At 45.9% G+C, this 16,743-nt stretch overlaps 1 protein-coding gene across 1 annotated transcript; it reads left to right on the top strand.

Annotated features, from left to right (window-relative positions):
- Positions 1-272: 272 nt before the first annotated feature.
- On the top strand, positions 273-11,477 carry WNT16 (Wnt family member 16; the record flags this gene model as incomplete). The annotated part of the gene is made up of 4 exons (XM_082498790.1): positions 273-361; positions 462-727; positions 2,714-3,000; positions 11,013-11,477. 4 exons carry the CDS (start codon positions 273-275, stop codon positions 11,475-11,477), a joined length of 1,107 nt encoding a protein of 368 aa, XP_082354916.1.
- Positions 11,478-16,743: the final 5,266 nt, after the last annotated feature.

Below are 16,743 nucleotides of genomic sequence, written 5' to 3'. Positions count from 1 at the left end.
ACATCAAACCCAACTTTCTCACCTTGACGGGAACCCGGCGCTCCCAATGCTTGCCCTCCTGCCGCCCTCCCCGACGGCCCATCCTCCCCGGGAAGGCCCTCCGACGGCCCGGGCTTCCCCCGCCAGCTGCCCCCTGCTCCCCGAGGAGGAGAAAGCCGAGTAGCGGGGGCGGGGAAGGGGAGACGCCACTGGCGACCGTCCCCCTCGGTCCCTGCTGCCCGGGGGGGCGGGCGGCGGGCAGCGGCGGCGCGGCGGGGCTCGATGCGGCGGCCATGGGGCGCGGGCCCCCCGTCGGACCGTGCCTGCTGCGGGCAGCGCTGCTGCTCGCCCTCTGCCCCGCCGCCGCCGGCGGCACCTGGATGTGAGTAGCCGGGCGCGGGAGGGGGGGCTGCGCGGCGCCCGTCCCCTCGTGTCCGCCGGGGCTGACGGAGGGGGCGGGGGGGGGGGCGCTGCTTCTGCAGGTGGTTGGGCATCGCCGCCGCCGGCGGGCCGGAGAAGCCGGGCTGCGCCAGCCCGTCGTTGAGCCGCCGGCAGCAGGACCTGTGCAAGCAGAAGCCGGAGCTGGTGCCCGCCATCCGGGAGGGAGCGCGGCTGGGCCTCCAGGAGTGCCGCAGCCAGTTCCGACACGAACGCTGGGACTGCCGTCCGCCGCCCGCCCCACGCCGCGGACCCGCCGCCGCCCCCCCCGCCGCCGCCGCCGCCGCCTTCGGGTACCAGCTGAGCAGCGGTGAGTGTCCGCCCCGACGGGGCCGCCGGCCCGCAGGTGCGCCCGCCGTCGCTCCCCGACGGGGCTCCCCGCCCGGTTGTCCTCTCCTCGGAGAGGGCGGGCGGTGGGGGACCGGGGCTCCGGAGGGGCGGGCGGGTGCAGGGACCGGCCGCCCCGTCGGCAGAGCCGGGAGGAGGGAGTGCTGGCGTGGCGGGCGGTTACCGCATCCGCCCCGGGAGGCTGACACAGGTAGACGAAATGCACCGAGCAGACAAAAAACCTGGCTATTGTCTTTGCAAAATTGTTGTTGCTTCTTGTCATTTTTTGCTTAATACGTCTGTGGGTGACAGTGCCTTTAACTAGATCCACTTAACTGTGTTGAAACGTTGTTATTCTTAGGCTGCTGCTGGGTTTATCCCCTTATGTCATAATTACTAAATGAGTAGGGTAATGACACACGGTATTTCGAAAAGGTCACTTGATTGCAGGTGAAAATCTGCTCACAGCACCACGTGCAGTGTGAATCGTTTTAAAATGTATCATATGTGCTCAGTTAGGTGGTACTGCTCAGCCCAGCAAGACCAACGCTGCTTTCCTTGTGTGAACTAATAATGGAATTGCTGAAATTTCCACTGAAACAGGGACATTTTGTTTGTATCAAATGGCAGTATTAAAGGTCTCAAACCTGCAAGTTTCTTTTGAGTACTCTGCTCAAGGATTTTGGCATAGCCATTGATGTGAACTTCAGCAGTGTAGTATTTCGTTTTGTGTTTGTGCAATCTGCACTTTATACTACAATACAACAGTGAAAAAAACCCAAACATTAACCATGAAAATGTAAAATGAGCAATAAAAAGTGATGCGTATTCCAAAAAGGAAAAGGAAAAAAAATAAAACAGGGAAAAGTTTACCCTACTATATGTAGCCGTATGTATTGTATGTTAGTCCTGCTGTCCAATGGGAAGGACTGTTCCTGCAGCCCTATGAATGAGAGCCACTGGTAACCCACAAAGCTTCACTAGTGCATCATGTGGGAGCATTTTAGGATGGTACCAGCACCACAGACTAATAAGAACCGGAGAAACAAACAGAAACTTTCCTGCCTGTGAGCACAAACTTGGGAGAACGGAAATAACGAATTGTTTTTACGACAGTGAAAATTAGTACAGTGAAATTTTAGCTGCGGTTAATGGCCAGTCATTGATTTGCAGTTTGCTTGGAGAGTATACCTTGCTCAACGGGGTTTAGAGATCTGTGTCCCGTTATGCCAGAAGTCTCAGAGGACAGGACTGGCTTAAGAGGCGCAGGCAGGTCCCTCCATAATTCTTCTGAAATATAGTATAACAGTTAAAGCTTTTTTGTACTGCTGTCTTTCCCATGGCCAGCTAATTCTAGGAAAAGCACATGGCCTAAATATCTTTCTGCCTTCCCGATTTCCGCCTGGTTTAAGATTCTTGGGGCTGTTTGCAACCTTTGTGAATTAAACCAACCTCAATGTTTGCTAAATTAAGCATGAGGTAAGTTCTGGCCCTGTACCAGAGTAACCCGGGATCATGACAGCGTCAAGCTCCTCCTCCAAGATCTGAACTAACCTTTTCTTCTTCTTCAAATCAATATGAATAGTGGGAAGCAGAGAGGAGAGTAAGGGGTTTGGGGTGGTGTTTGTGTTGGGTTTAATTTTTTTATTATTAATTGGCTTGAAAGTTTCTGTGGCAAATAAAGTTCCCAACCAGATTTAGAAAGGAGTTACCAAAAATCGCGTGGTACAAGCAGCCAGAAACAGCACCATTAATAACGTGGTCGTATGAAGAGGCCATGAACTCTTTTTTGGATGTGAATATCCGCTGCTTTAAACACGTTAACTGCACAGACCAAGCTGTGATGGCTTTAAACCTGTAACTCTTCCCTTTTAATAATAGTTTGGCTTGTAAAATCGCTTTCTACAGCTCCACCAGGAAGGCACTCAGAGGGAGTTATGAAGTAACGTGTTCGTGCCTTGCTTTGTAGGCACGAAGGAGACCGCGTTCATATACGCAGTGACGTCGGCGGGCCTCGTGCATTCGGTGACGCGATCGTGCAGCGCAGGAAACGTGACGGAGTGCTCCTGCGACACCAGCCTGCGGCACGGCGGCTCGGCCAGCGAGGGCTGGCACTGGGGCGGCTGCTCCGACGATATCCACTACGGAATGTCGTTCAGCAGAAAGTTCCTGGATGTGCCCGTTAAGAATGTAACGGGCAAGAGCGGGAGCGGGCTGGCGGCCATGAACCGGCACAACAACGAGGCCGGGAGGCAGGTATGTGTCACCATTCAGAAATGGCAGCAGGTGCCTGTTGGCCTTCGTTGGCAAAATGGCATCAATCAAACGGGGCCTGTCCTTGACTGCAGGTACGGATGGAGCCAATGGCGAGAACAGCACTAACATCGCCAAAGCAAATGCGTACAAACTCGGAATCAGAGCTGGTTTTAACTAACTAACGAAACTCCACAGGTTAAAATAAAGTCCACAAAATAAGAACAGGATCTGGAGTGCTAATCAGAGTTATCTTAAAGAGATATTTGAGCTTCTGTAGCAAACTTGAAATAGTCTTGTTATCGGCATAATACCTTTGGAGTTTTTTCACTGATTATTCTGTTATTATCACGACCTGCATTTTTAATTCTCTCTAATGCTGACTGAGCAGGCAGGCTGGACACGAGGCGTCGTTACCCATCTGCAGTGTGGGGTCTGCGGCTGCGAGCAGAAGTCTAAAATCGCTCAGAGAGGAAATCGAGAGTTAACGTTTTATTTTAAAAGATGGGGTGGAAATGACACCTCTATTTTAGAGTATCCGGCTGGTTAGGGTGCTCGTCAGAGAAGTGAGAGGAGACTGGCTTGGGCTAGCTCTTCTCCAGCCCAAAGGACTTCAGACCCACGCTTGCAGAAGAAATGGGGGGGGGGGGTGTGTGACATTGGGTCCTCCTGTCCTGTTCTGCAGAGGATGATAAATGGGGGCAGAAAGAGCCGATGCAGGGCGATGTGAGTCTGTAATCTAGTGCCTGGGGCTCGCATCTGGAACGGCAGAGACTTGGATTCTGGTTCTTGCTTTAAAAGGACTTTCTCCGCTTTACCTTGGAGGTTTTAACTTTGTAAGTGTTTAGTGGCTCTCTCTGGCCCAATAATACTTTAAATCTGTTCTGCTTAGTGACGCAGCTATAACTAAAGAAATGGAGACCCTCTGGTTTTTGACTACACATATTGATGGACTCCTTTGTAACTCAGTAATTTCCTGTAGCCAGAAGCAGCATCGGTGGGTTTTACTGAAAACAATTTTCCTGTCTGCCATAGAGGGGGAACAGCCATAGTAAGCCATCGTAAGAGCCATGGTAGTATCATTGCAAACTATTCTAATTTAAACTCATTTTTACAGTTTACAAGGTAATTATGTTATTTAATTTAATTAAGTTATATAGTTGGAAAACCAGAAAATCTTTCAGGGACATAGGCCCTTTTCAGGACTGAAGTAGAAGAAGCAAACTTTAAACCTAAGTAGATGCTGAGGACAGTTACTGGGAGTTTAATTAGATGCCAGTCAGCTAAATCATCTCCAAGCAAAGGTAGCCAGTATTGTGTAGTAGGGGACATTAATAAGAGTAACAGAAGATTAAGTGAGTATTTCCTTAGGGAAAGAGCAAAGAGTAGTCATTTATCAAGCTTGTAGAGAGGAATAGTAAAGGGAGGAGATAATAATCTCCATAAAATTATCTCTATTCATTTAGTTTTAATATACAGTACAGATATGAATTTTTATTTTAATACTCATGTTTGTCATTAGACAGTGCCATTTTCTCAGATTAGGGTGACAGTGGAAGAATAGGGAAGAAGACTGCAAGGTTCCAGAGGAACTTCAAAGAGAGAGAGAGATGTGATTTCTGTGTTTAGGTGGCAGCGACACAGGTCTTCTCTTTGATACTCTGTTTTCTTTCCTGCCTTTAGCTTTATGCTAGCAGCAGCAGTAGTTTGCTGTCCTTTTGTCTCAGTGACAAGGTTCGCTTTTGGTCTTGCCGTACCATCCTCGCGCTCGTCGCTCGTTGCTGTGGGTGTGCCAGCACAACTGTCTGGGGTCTTGCACTGCGACCTGTACCAAGGAACCGTTCAGCTTTGTAAACACACACACACACACACACACACACACACACACACAGAGCCTAGAAGAAAACCATTTCTTTTGGCGTTGCTTTCTTTAAAGTTAGTTGAGTTCCCTGATCTCATCTATAGCGGTCACACAGACAGTTGGGGACACCTGTGTCATGGGGACAGGACCGACTGGCAAAGGGGAGGAGCGCTTTCAGCCGAAGATAACGTATTTTCAGTGAGCTAAAGCTACAGGGGGTTGGAGGATGTGGTTAAGGGAGTCTTCGTTTTCCATGAATAGTATTTTTGACAGGTTCCAGGTTATCTTAGATGACAGTTATATGCATGAAAATCTAATCGATTCTGAGTCCACATCCTTAATGTCATGCAACTGCGGTATCTGCCATTACTATTCATGCTGAGGGGTACCTCTTACTATACATAACTTCACGAAACCAGAGTTTTAGACTAGGCTGTCAGTTTCTGGGAATGTGGTAGAATCCAGCCCAACAGGATCCACTGGGTCCTGAGGACCTTTTGGGATTTCAGGCTTTTCACGATAGTGAGCTCTCCGACAGGGCTCTCAAAGTATGCTGTCACAGGCTTATTTGATGCTCATTCCTTTTCCAAGACACTGTTTTTTGAAAAACAAAACAAAACAAAACAAAACAAAAACATCCACTGCAAGCCTGAAAGGCCAGAAGACCCTAATTTCACTGGTTTTGTATCAATGGTGTATTTGTTGTTCATTATCTTGGAAGAAAATATGCAGAGTATTTAGTCAGCTTCCGTGCATAAATATTTTGTAACTTAATGGCAAACTGTAGGATAAAGCAAATATTTTCACCACTGTCCAGGGTGAAAGATAATGTTTATTGTTGGTACTTGGGATTTCTAGCAGCAATATTAGCTGAAGTAAAGTTTAGCAGAACTCTTCATTTTTGTAGTTTCAAAATCCTTAACTAGGAGATGTTGGAAAATGTTGACCTTCATGTTTTGGGGCTTACAAGAAGGATGTTTTGCAATATATTTTGGTACCTTATGACCTTTTGTAATAAATACTATCACGTTCCTGGTTCTGTGTCTTGCAAGAGCAGTCTTCCAGGGACAATACTTCTGTGTTTGTTTGGAGTTACTAATGGATCTGGTATGTGCAGAATTCTCTTGTTCCTTTCCCATTTCCGTACAAAATGCTATTTTACATTTCTACATCACATAGTTAAATGCAAGATATATCAATTTTAAAACAGCAAGGTCCTTTGACTGAGTTGTCCACTGTTTAGGATACTGACCTGAACCTCAGAAGATCCAGATTTCATTCCTTATTCTGCCGCAAGGTAAATGTTCGTCATCTTTTAGCATTGTAACGTTCAGTGTACTTAGATGTGCGTATGTGAGTTGGGCACCTCTGCTCCATGTATAAAAGGATGAGGGGAGTCAAGCACCATGGGTTGACTATCGTTGTATTAGTATTTTTTTACTGATGGAAGAATTCTGCTCAGTTTCTGACTTGTGGAAATTTATTTGGTCTGTAGGACTTGTGTTAACACATGGCATTAGCTTGGCACATCGGAGAGTTTATTGTTACTGATACTTGTGGGTTGGTAGCAGACCCACCAACAGTCTGCAACTGTTCTTAAGTGCTGTACCTCCAGTAGGACACGTGCTTGTCTTCATGAATAGTCCTATTAGTTCTACCAGTGGCTTAAATTAGGCTGTTGGATTACAGGCGTCAATTCCCATTGCAAGACCAGTACTGGCAGCCCCTGTCTCACAGCTGAGAACAGAGAGCTTAGCTTGGAGCTATTAAGCACTAGTTGGCATTAAGGGGTATACAAACTGTGATTCCACTGACACTCTGCTTCGCTGCAGACCGAACTCTGCTTTCGGCCCATCTGCCTGTTCCAGCCACACGTTCCCACCCCACGCCGCTCCCTCTGTTAATTGCACTGGAACAGTGAAAGGAAGTTGGTTTAAAAATGATCTTTTTTTCAGGTTAATTTTTAACACAGACCAGTGTTCAGCACTGTATCCAGTTCATCACTTAACCCTCTTGTTGTGCTAGTACCACCAGGGCCGAGGGCCGCGAGTGGCTATAGGGGCAAGAGGAGCTGCTCAGGTGGGCTTGTGGCTGAACACAGTGCTCGTGGATCCAGCTCAGTTCCACACTCATCACTTCTCACAGGCAGTCAGTCGGTTTCATGACCAGCCTAAGAAAACCAAAACCCTGTCCCGGCTTCCACAGAAGGACACATCTGTCCACCGTGTTTCTGTGAGTAACAGTGCTCCTCTGAAGTTCTCTGTGAAATTTTGTTCCCTGGGGAGAATTCTCTCACAATTTCATGAATAACTGAAAAGATTCACTGTGTGAATCTAAAGGTGTGAAGCTGAGCACTGGTTGCGGAGTCAGTCTGGAAGTCAAGTCCCCAGTAACTCTGAGCGTCCCAGTAACTCTGTGCACTGCTGAGACACAGGGATGTGTTGCAGCCGCATCCCACCAGAAGGCTGTGTTGGCTCTGTAGGCACCGTCTTAGGTTTGCTTGCAAGAAAACAGCAAGACAAGATTCCCAGTCTCTAAATTTTGCCAGACGTCCAATTATGGGAATTTGTTCATGAAGGTTCACATGGCAGCCTGAGATCCGGCAGCATGTTTTGTGATCGGCCAAAGCAAGATGTCAGCTCCCTGTCCTGGCAGTAGAGGCACCACAAAATATGTTGGAGTCCAACCAGAAAAGTTGCCCATTCTAGCAGCTGGGAAGCAATAGCCCAGAGTCATGCACAATTGTGGTGACACCATAAATCATTCTGAAACAGAGTGCATCAAAGCTTCATGTGAGAATCCCGAGCAACACACAATAAACCCACAAATATTTGTAACTGCTATGGATGTTCTCAGTACTTCTGTACTCAATCACATTTGTAGTTCTTGCATTCATCTGATTGTCCGTACACTGCTAATATATGCTGCATTTTTATGTTTTGATATCAACCTGAGATTCCAACATCAGTTCCTGCTCCTGTTTAGAAACTCTGTCTCCCCTTAGTTTTCATTAATTCATCTTCAGAGAAAGACTCTGAGTGTTATCTGCTGGGCTACTTGCCCACATGGAAGTAACTCACCCTTAGCCCCTAGCAGACATGTCCAGTGCTTCCCCTGACAATTTTGGGATCCTTCTGCCGCATCCAGATTTTATTATGCCTGATTTTAGCAGTCTTGGAAGTACACTTCTTTCCTCAAGCCAAATTGTATATTTTTCCCCTGTTGTTTCTTCCCTAGTTAGTACCCTGTCATACTGCAGTGAAAGCAAAGATTACATCCGTAACCTTGTAAATCTTAAAGCACAATGTGATTTGAAACTACTTTGAGATTGTAGTTACTTGCCTTGATACAAATAACTAACCACTAGAAATTGGAAAACACTATTAAATCCCTTCTGTTTGTAAATTTTTTGTAAAATTTATCTTTTGACACTGTGTTTTTCTTTTCGTTGACATTTTATTAGGTTATCTGTATTCTAACAAAGACTTTCTGTCCTTGGATTTCAAATTCTCATCTGCCTCAATCACTCTTGCGTCTTAATTCTGACTACCCAGTGATTTCCTTATTGATAGATTCTTAAGATACCAGCACAAGGTCAAGTCTGTCTATTAAACAGAAACCAGCCTGTGAAGGAGAGAAGATAAGTATCTACAAGAAGTACTGCCAGTTGATTTGCCACTGAAAGGGTTTGTGTGTGTTCCGGGGTGCGGGTCTGCTTGTTGCAACGTTCTTTTTTCTTCCAGGATAGAGAAAAATCTCCGATCCCGAAAGCAGTGCACAGCCCCTGCAAATATCTCCTGTCCCGGTGCATCACTTCATCGGGTTCAGTTTGCAAAGGCTGTTGTAGGGCAGGGCGTACACCTGCCCCTTCTTGCTTTGCTTCTTTGGCTTCTGTAGTAACCTCTACCAACAAATAGGTCCTGTTCATTCACCGGAGATGTGACTCCGAGCAAACACTTTGGTCATGTGTATTTTTAATAATGTTTGTAGAGTTATATGCAAATAACCAACTCGGGTTTGTGTCAATATCTTCGGGGCAGAACGTGCCAGGAGGCCTCAACTCCCACTGAAATCAATGGATTTAACCACGTTGGGCTCGTCCCAAACTTCAGTGACCGCATTCAGCACGAGGAAGGTTCCCAGTTTAACGCGCAGGGTAGAAACAGCTCATTTTATCTGCTCCATGCCTGGACCAGCTCTGAAACTTTGAGGATGGCATTTGCGCTGCCTGAGCTACAGATAAGCAGGGACTTGAGTTTATTTCTGGTCCTGCATAGGGTCAGTGGGGCTCGGTAGGATTTTGGGGTTCGGTAGGATTTCAGGGCTCTGATCTCACTGCAGAATCAAGGCTTAGGAACAGGCACAAATGAAACTGCTTTCTCGGGGGAAATGAGAGGAGGGTATCAGATAGATTTGTCTTCTGTTTTTTTTCTTCCCTAAGACAGTTTGAGAAAGACATAGATTGACAGCAGTTAATATTCGTGGGGAATGGGGGTTAAGTGAAGGCTTAGGGTGAAATTTAATAAACATCATGAAGTTGCAGGGGGTGGGTTGTCTTCCGCGTTTTGTGGGAAACAGTGGTTCCTCCACAGAGGAGTAATTTGAATCTGTAGTAGCCTTGCTGCAGGAGAAGTTTCAAGAGAAATTTACTACGAGTTAATTTAAAATTCACACTTTCTGTTAGATTTCCCAATTGCCTTGATTGTGGAAATTAAATGTGGGGAGAAAGGTTAGTAAAATGGAAGACGGTAACGTGGGCTTTCCACACCATTAACCATCGCCCTTATGGAGCCATATGAGCCCCTATGGTTCCAGAGAGTATGTTAACCGAAAGGTAAAACAAAGCAAACCAAAAATTACGATACCTTGTCCTTTTGCTGTATCTGGGCATGTGACAATTTTTCTGTGCACTTTTCCAAACTCAAATGTGAGATGTGTCACAAGTCTAATTGTATAATTTTATACTATTAATTACTCCAGAAGGAAGTATTATATTGATTGTCTGCTGACTGTTTGAGTTGTAGTCCCAGATAAAGAAAGTTACTGCTTGTTTACAGATTCCAGTTCTTTGAGGCTCGGTCTCCTATAAACTGAGCCAAAATTCTTTTGTGTGTTGCAAAAGCTTAAGGCAGGCTGCAGATTCCCACTGTTGGTCAGACTGTTACTGTGCAGCCCAGTGCTTGCTTCTGCACGGGCGAGGGAAAGTAGCTCATCTAAAGGTATTCTAATGTCGGTAACGACTGTGGAAATTTTGCTAAAACGTTGAAAGTTATAAAGGTAATATGAATGCAACTATCAAATTGTGTAAAATAGAGCCATTATGCAACTGGAAACACTAGAAACCCATGACAGTACTTGTATGCCTAAATTATAAGAAGAGGGCTTGGTCCTGTAAGTGAGAAGCACCTGAGATTTACTCCAGAATGCCTGAGTTGAAGATACTTCTGCTGAGTTCTAGTGGCTCCTTTGATAAACTTTCCATGGAGCACAGAGACGTGGGCATCCTCCTGCTCTTCCAACACGGGTCTGCCCTGAGGCACCTCCAGGCCCGTACGTTGGGCTGCTTCGGGTGCTGAGCCGTGCTGGTCCCCCAGACACTGTTGTGCGACCTCAAGCCATTCCTGTGGCCTTAGTTACAGACTGTCTCATGAATGTTTAGTGATCTTGATGGTATCCACAGGGCACCCTTAAAAGACAGCATAGACCTGCCCAGTAAATGTCTTCCAATGTATTAATGGTGCCGTTACCTGCCCTATCCCTGCGTCCCCTCCTGCTATTCCTCACAAGGGCCATTTGCATTCCAGTGGTGGGAGGAGTGACACAGGATGTGTTGTTTCAGGTCTTTAGGGTCGTCCAGAATGAAAAGCCACCCAAAAGTACAAGCTTTCGTTAATGTGATTCGATATTGCTTCGTTATCGCCGTTGCAAAGTGCAAGTGCAGAGCACTTCTGAAGATCAGGCTTCTCATGGTGGGGGTCCAGAGTTGGAAACCTGGTTCCTAACATGTATCCGCCTGTGCTCTGGCTTCCCCATCACAAATGGCAATGGCAACTGTAGTGTTAAATACCTCCGAGACCTCTGTGTTACTGATGTCAGGCAGTATTCCTAATGATTGAAAGACCGCGTCCAAATGTCATTCTCCCTTTGCTTTCAGGCTGTAGCAAAGCTGATGTCGGTGGATTGCCGTTGTCACGGCGTTTCTGGGTCCTGTGCTGTGAAAACTTGCTGGAAAACAATGTCCTCCTTTGAAAAGATTGGCCGTTTTTTAAAGGATAAGTATGAAAACAGCATACAAATATCAGACAGACTGAAAAAAAAGCTACGCAGGAAAGAGAAGAGCCAGCGAAAAATACCAATCGGCAAAGAAGACCTGCTGTACGTGAACAAATCGCCCAATTACTGTGTCGAAGACGAAAAACTGGGGATCCCGGGGACTCAGGGAAGGGAATGTAACCGCACCTCGGAGGGCCCTGACGGCTGCAACCTCCTCTGCTGCGGGCGCGGGTACAACACCCACGTTGTCAGGCACGTGGAGAGGTGCGAATGCAAGTTTGTCTGGTGCTGCTACGTGCGCTGCCGGAGGTGCGAGACCATGACCGACGTTCACACCTGCAAATAAGATTAAGTACAGAAAACGCGGCTGAACCGTCCCGCGCTGTTTGGTACGCACGCCAAGGCAGCAATTCCTCTCACCGTGTGGGACTGTGGGGGGGGTTCAGCCTCAGGGGGAGTGGGTATTGCCGAACAAGGGGTAGTCCAAGCACGTGGTGTATGAAAAAGCAACGGAGCGAACAGCAGCCTGCAGACCGGGACAGGTACAATTACAAAAAAGGACTCCTGATGACCTATTTGACCGTGTAACTCCATAAGCAGGGACAGACACTAAACTTTCCAAGTCTTTAACAGCCACAACGTTGTGAAGATCCACGTGGTCGGGAGGTGCAGTGGAGAAAACTCAAAATCTCGTTAGCCAGAGACTGAAGCATTAAGAGGGTGTGTAAGACACTTTAGATATAATCCTTATGTCTGTATTTTTAAAACTGAGCCTAGATGGGACCACTAGGTTGTTCATTTCTGCAGGCTTTAGGAATGAAAAAAAAAAAAAAAAAAACAAACAAAACAAACAAACAAACAAACAAAAAAAACCAAAAAACAAAGATAGGGGAAATGTAGGGGAAATGTTCTGCTGTTGACCATGAAGCTTTGGCCTTGCAACTGTTTGGAAAGCTGCCTTCTGAGTGATATGCAGAAGAGTATCTGGTACTGAGAAGCACGTGTGACCGCAGAGAGCTGGGCACTGCCTGGGTGGACGAGGAGGGTCCATCGGCGTGGAGGAAGCCATGTCCGGAGTAGAGGGGCTGGACCACAGCTTGGTGAACGTGAACGGCATACCAAATAACAACCTCAGGATTTTTTATAGGTTGTCTTTCAAACACAAAAAGGAGGGGTCTGCGGAGGGACAGAAATACAGTTTCGTATTTGAAGGAAATAAAATCCTTCACAGGCATTTCCTCAGTATCTGAACACACTATTTGTGAGTCAGCTGGTCATCACCCCGCTGTTGGACTGTATGCAATAAGCTGCCATGTTCAACCATCTGTCTGGTGGTTCACCATCATTTTCACAATTAACCGTACAAGATTCAGCCCAAAGAAATCTGCCATAATGCGAAAGATTTTTTAAAACATTGCTTTCTCTTACAGAAGCAGCAGCTAGAGCTTCTCATTAGGTTGCATCCTAAGTAAGTTCAATGCACAATGTAATTTATGGATTGGCTCACACCACTAAAATATTTAAATTGTTATTGATAACATTTTCTCCTCCTCCATATGTTGGCTCAATTTTATTTTACATCTGTGAAAGGTTGTTTATTTTTATGCAGTGATTTAATGCCTGGCTTAAAAAGCATCATGTGAAAGGATTTCTGTTGTTTAAATGTGCAAAGACCTATTTTTGATAAGACAAGAAAGTTTATATTTTGTAAATATTTAAATTATGCAAGTAATGTAAAATGTTTCCAAAACTAATGCGATAAGATTACAGCCTTTGACATTTGTTGGTTAGATATTTGTTACTATTGTAGTGGCCTTTAATTGATTTTTATTTGCATGTGCAGGGGGAAATTAGTCAGAGAATTACATAAATGTTCTTTTTTTTTGCCATCAGGGTGCTTATAACTATGGCAGTTAATACACACTGATGAGAAACACGATGATTTTCTAAATGATCAGTTAATTAATATTCTGTATACTTTTTTTATTCTTTTAAAGCCATTTTACAAACAGTGAAATCCCGGCTCCCGTGGTAAGTGCAGAACTCCCACTGACATCAAGGCGACTTGCAAGGGTTTGCAATTCCTTAACTTGTTCCCCATTAACAGTCATTTTTTAGAAAGAAATCATCTTAGAGAGTTCAGTTGAGGCTTTCAAAATTACTTTGAGGAATTAATTTCCTAGTCGTCAATTATTTTCCCATGAAAGATGGTGACCAGATTCCCTGTCGCTCTTTATTGGATGCGTAGGTCAGGAAGAAGCAAATGAAATCTTCTGTGTTGTGGTACTTCACTGCCTTATGTGAAGTGTCTTAGGAACATCAGTTCAGCAACCAAGAAGTCCTTTATCTGCTGGGTTGTTTTGGACCTTCCCTCCACATTTGGCCAGCCTGTCTCCGTTGACCTAGCCAGATAATTACCCTGAGGCCACAAAATCCGCTGTCTATGGGAAGGGGGCTCAGCTCACCATTCGCTGTCACAGGAGGATGGATTCAACACCCTCCCTGTGGAAACTTGGATGGCGAGGACACATCCTGGTGGAAGACCCTGAAGACAGACTTGTAAGTCCCAGGTTGTTCCCATCTTCCAGCGATGAAAATAAACCCACAGTCTCCACAGGCCATGGCACAGCACCTAGTGGCAGCATGGATGGGACCTGCTTCTGGTCACTGTTGATATGAAGGTGTTGTAGAGACCACCCCTCTCTCTCTCTCTCTCTGAATCTGCCCTACGTCAAGCTCCTGGCAGAGGTAGGTGCCTCAGTGCCCTACGTGAGGCTGCTCCTAACAGTGTCTCCACTGGGTTCAGTGTTCACCACCACTTTATTGTGTGTGGCTCCAGCAGGAACCAGCCACCGGGAGTTCAGCATGGAGGCCAAGATCGTCTCTTGAAGCAGCCCTGATCTCAAAAGTGCCTTAGCTTTTACGGGACCTAAAGGTTCTTCCATGCCTGGTCTGTAAAGTAAGGAAAATCGCCAATGCACTTCTCAGTACGCCTTAACTTCTGGCAGTGTAGGAAATGGGGAGAAAACAGTCCTGGACTCCTGGGTCTAAGGTCCGGTTTGCCCAGGAGAAAAATCTCAGTAGGCTGTTTTGATGGGTTTGAAGGGGAAGGGGACTCCCCTCCGTGTTGCATGGAGATGTGGGGCAGTCGCGATGGAGCCAAGACAGCCAGGCTGTGTTGTCTCAAGGTCTCTTGCCTGCTTGGCTAGCCGGTATGTGAGGCTGTGGTGTTTTTGAAAGGTTATCCGGTTCCAACAAAGTATTTTTCTGTTCTTAAATGTTGTTAATAAAAGATTTTTTTTTCTGGTTTATGGGGGGGAAAGAGTTTATTTTTTTCAAACACTGAGAAAAGGCAGCAAAGACAAGTGGCAACACACATGGTTTATGAAAGCTGCAGTTACAGCAGGGGGAAGCCGAAGCAAAGCTGAGTGCACTGGGGAGACTGGAGCATGAACCCGTCTACCTATCACAGTTGAAATTGCTGTTTAAGTTAAGCTCCATTGTAACTTGTCTACGTCACATCCATAAAACTAGTTCTGGATGGGCAGCATCTGTAAAAGCAATTCTGGAGGGGATCAGGATATGAACATTGTTTTGTAGTGGCATCGGGGCTAAAGGCACTGGCTGACATCTATTGCAGTATTTATTCCACAAAACCTCCTTTACTCCTTCCACACTCTGGAAAAGCTCTCCTCGGGTGAGAGCGAGAGGGAGAACCATCTGTAAGGCAGCATGCCTCCGCTTCCAAAGAGGAACCTATGTATGACATATGTGGTTCAGGTAGTTTTGTGGGCATATGGCACTGGAATGAATTTCATGCACCCAGTCTAATAGGGTGGGTTTTTTTACCAGTGGTGGGACTGGAGGATCAGGGTTGTTGACTTTGAAAACGTAGCCTTATAATACTCTTGTACAGCTTTGCAATAATACGTCCTTTCTGTTTGAAAGTAGCTACGTGTGTGCTTATCTGAGCAAGTGAGATTAGAAAAAAAAAAAAAATTAGAAAGAAATTCACAGTTCGAGTGGGGGAAAAGGCTTATCTCAGTCCTGTTCCCTCACACTGCCCTTTTATGCATGGAGCAGCAGTTTGTGAAAAATAGCAAACCTATGAAAAATGCCACAAGTTTACTTTTTGAAGAAGGGATTATTGTAACCTCTTCCGAAAGCGAGAGAGATGTATGCCGTTTTGAAAACTGAAATGCATGTGCACTGGCTGCGTATTTTAAGAGCAAAGTTTTGTCGATGGCTGAAGTGCTGATGTACCCAGAGGAGTTCCTGCAGGAACGCAGCTGGTCAGTCTGTCGACATGCCGGCCTGTGCGTGCATGGGCAGCTGAAGAACACCGTCTTGTCCTTGCCTGTTGGAGATCCCTTGGCTAAAGGATGTGTAGTAAGTGGAGATTGTCTCCATTGCTACCAAAATGTCTCTTGGCTGGGCAGCACTTTTCAGTGAATGACAAGTATATGGAACATACGGTATTGTAAAGTAAACAGCAACAATTAGCATTGGTCATTAGAGGAAATGATGTTAAAAGGACGCCCACTTTGGCAGAGGTTTCTGGCGGAGTTGAGGTGCTTGATTTCATTGAAGGATGAGGTTTCACAAGATAGCAACATTGACTTTAGGGTGGCACCTCATAGATCAGAACTGTGGCTAGGTCACATAAGGTGCTGAACCCATACCAACTCATTCTGCTGGCCAAAATGTATTAAAAATGTGTAAAAGGATCATCCCACTGTGTCAGACCATGCCAAATGAGGCACTGGTTTGTCTGAGCCCTCTAACTTATGGCAGATAAGGTGGAATATCAGCAAGTATCAGAGTGGAACAAATGTTATTATTTGTTCTAGATAATCTGCCCAAAATGCTAATTGTGAATCCTCTCCTTACTGTATCCCGTCTGTCCTGCCAGGTGATCTGGAGTGCCCAGATGCAGTAGCAGCAGTAATGGTGGTAATGTGGTATCATGGCTTTATTTTTCGTTTCATGCAAGGATTTGTAGTAGCAATTTTTAGTATTTTACACACTTTCACAATTTTCACCTTTAGTGAATCTGCACGGGCAGACAATAGCTAACAATACCTAACTGAGAAACAGGGCTTCACACCCGTACGTGCAATGAGCATCACTAAGGAGAGTGGTAGTAGTATTCTGACTATAAGTGGGAAACTGGGGAGAAGTGGCTTGCTCAAAGTCACTTGCAAAAGAAGTGGCAAAACTAGATTTTTTAAAAAAAAAAAACAAACAACCCAGGTAAGTCTCCTTATCATCAACCTAATGCCTTGGTTACTGGTCACTGCATATTTTTCCCAGCCCGTGTAGTTTGAAGACTGTGGTTTGCCGGGTGGGACTGTACAGTAACCGTCTGAGTGGTGACTACCGGGCAAGCCCCGCTACAGTGCCCAGTACAGTTCAAGAACAGGCAAAGACTAAAATAATCAGTTGGCTAAAACTGCATTTCCTAAACATGGCCTCCTGTGGTTTGTATTTCTGGAAGTCAGACACGCTTTTTTCCCCCCACACAAGTGAGAAATTCATCCTGAAGGGAATGGTGCCTGTGAACTCCACGTTAATGCTGCAGATAATTAGTGCTAAAATACCCGTGCCTGTCC

Source organism: Vanellus vanellus (genome assembly GCF_965231255.1).
Source record: "Vanellus vanellus genome assembly, chromosome: 1".
Classification (NCBI taxonomy): domain Eukaryota; kingdom Metazoa; phylum Chordata; class Aves; order Charadriiformes; family Charadriidae; genus Vanellus; species Vanellus vanellus.
The sequence above is the reverse complement of the archived record's forward strand: the minus strand, read 5'-3'. Positions and strand labels throughout refer to the sequence as shown.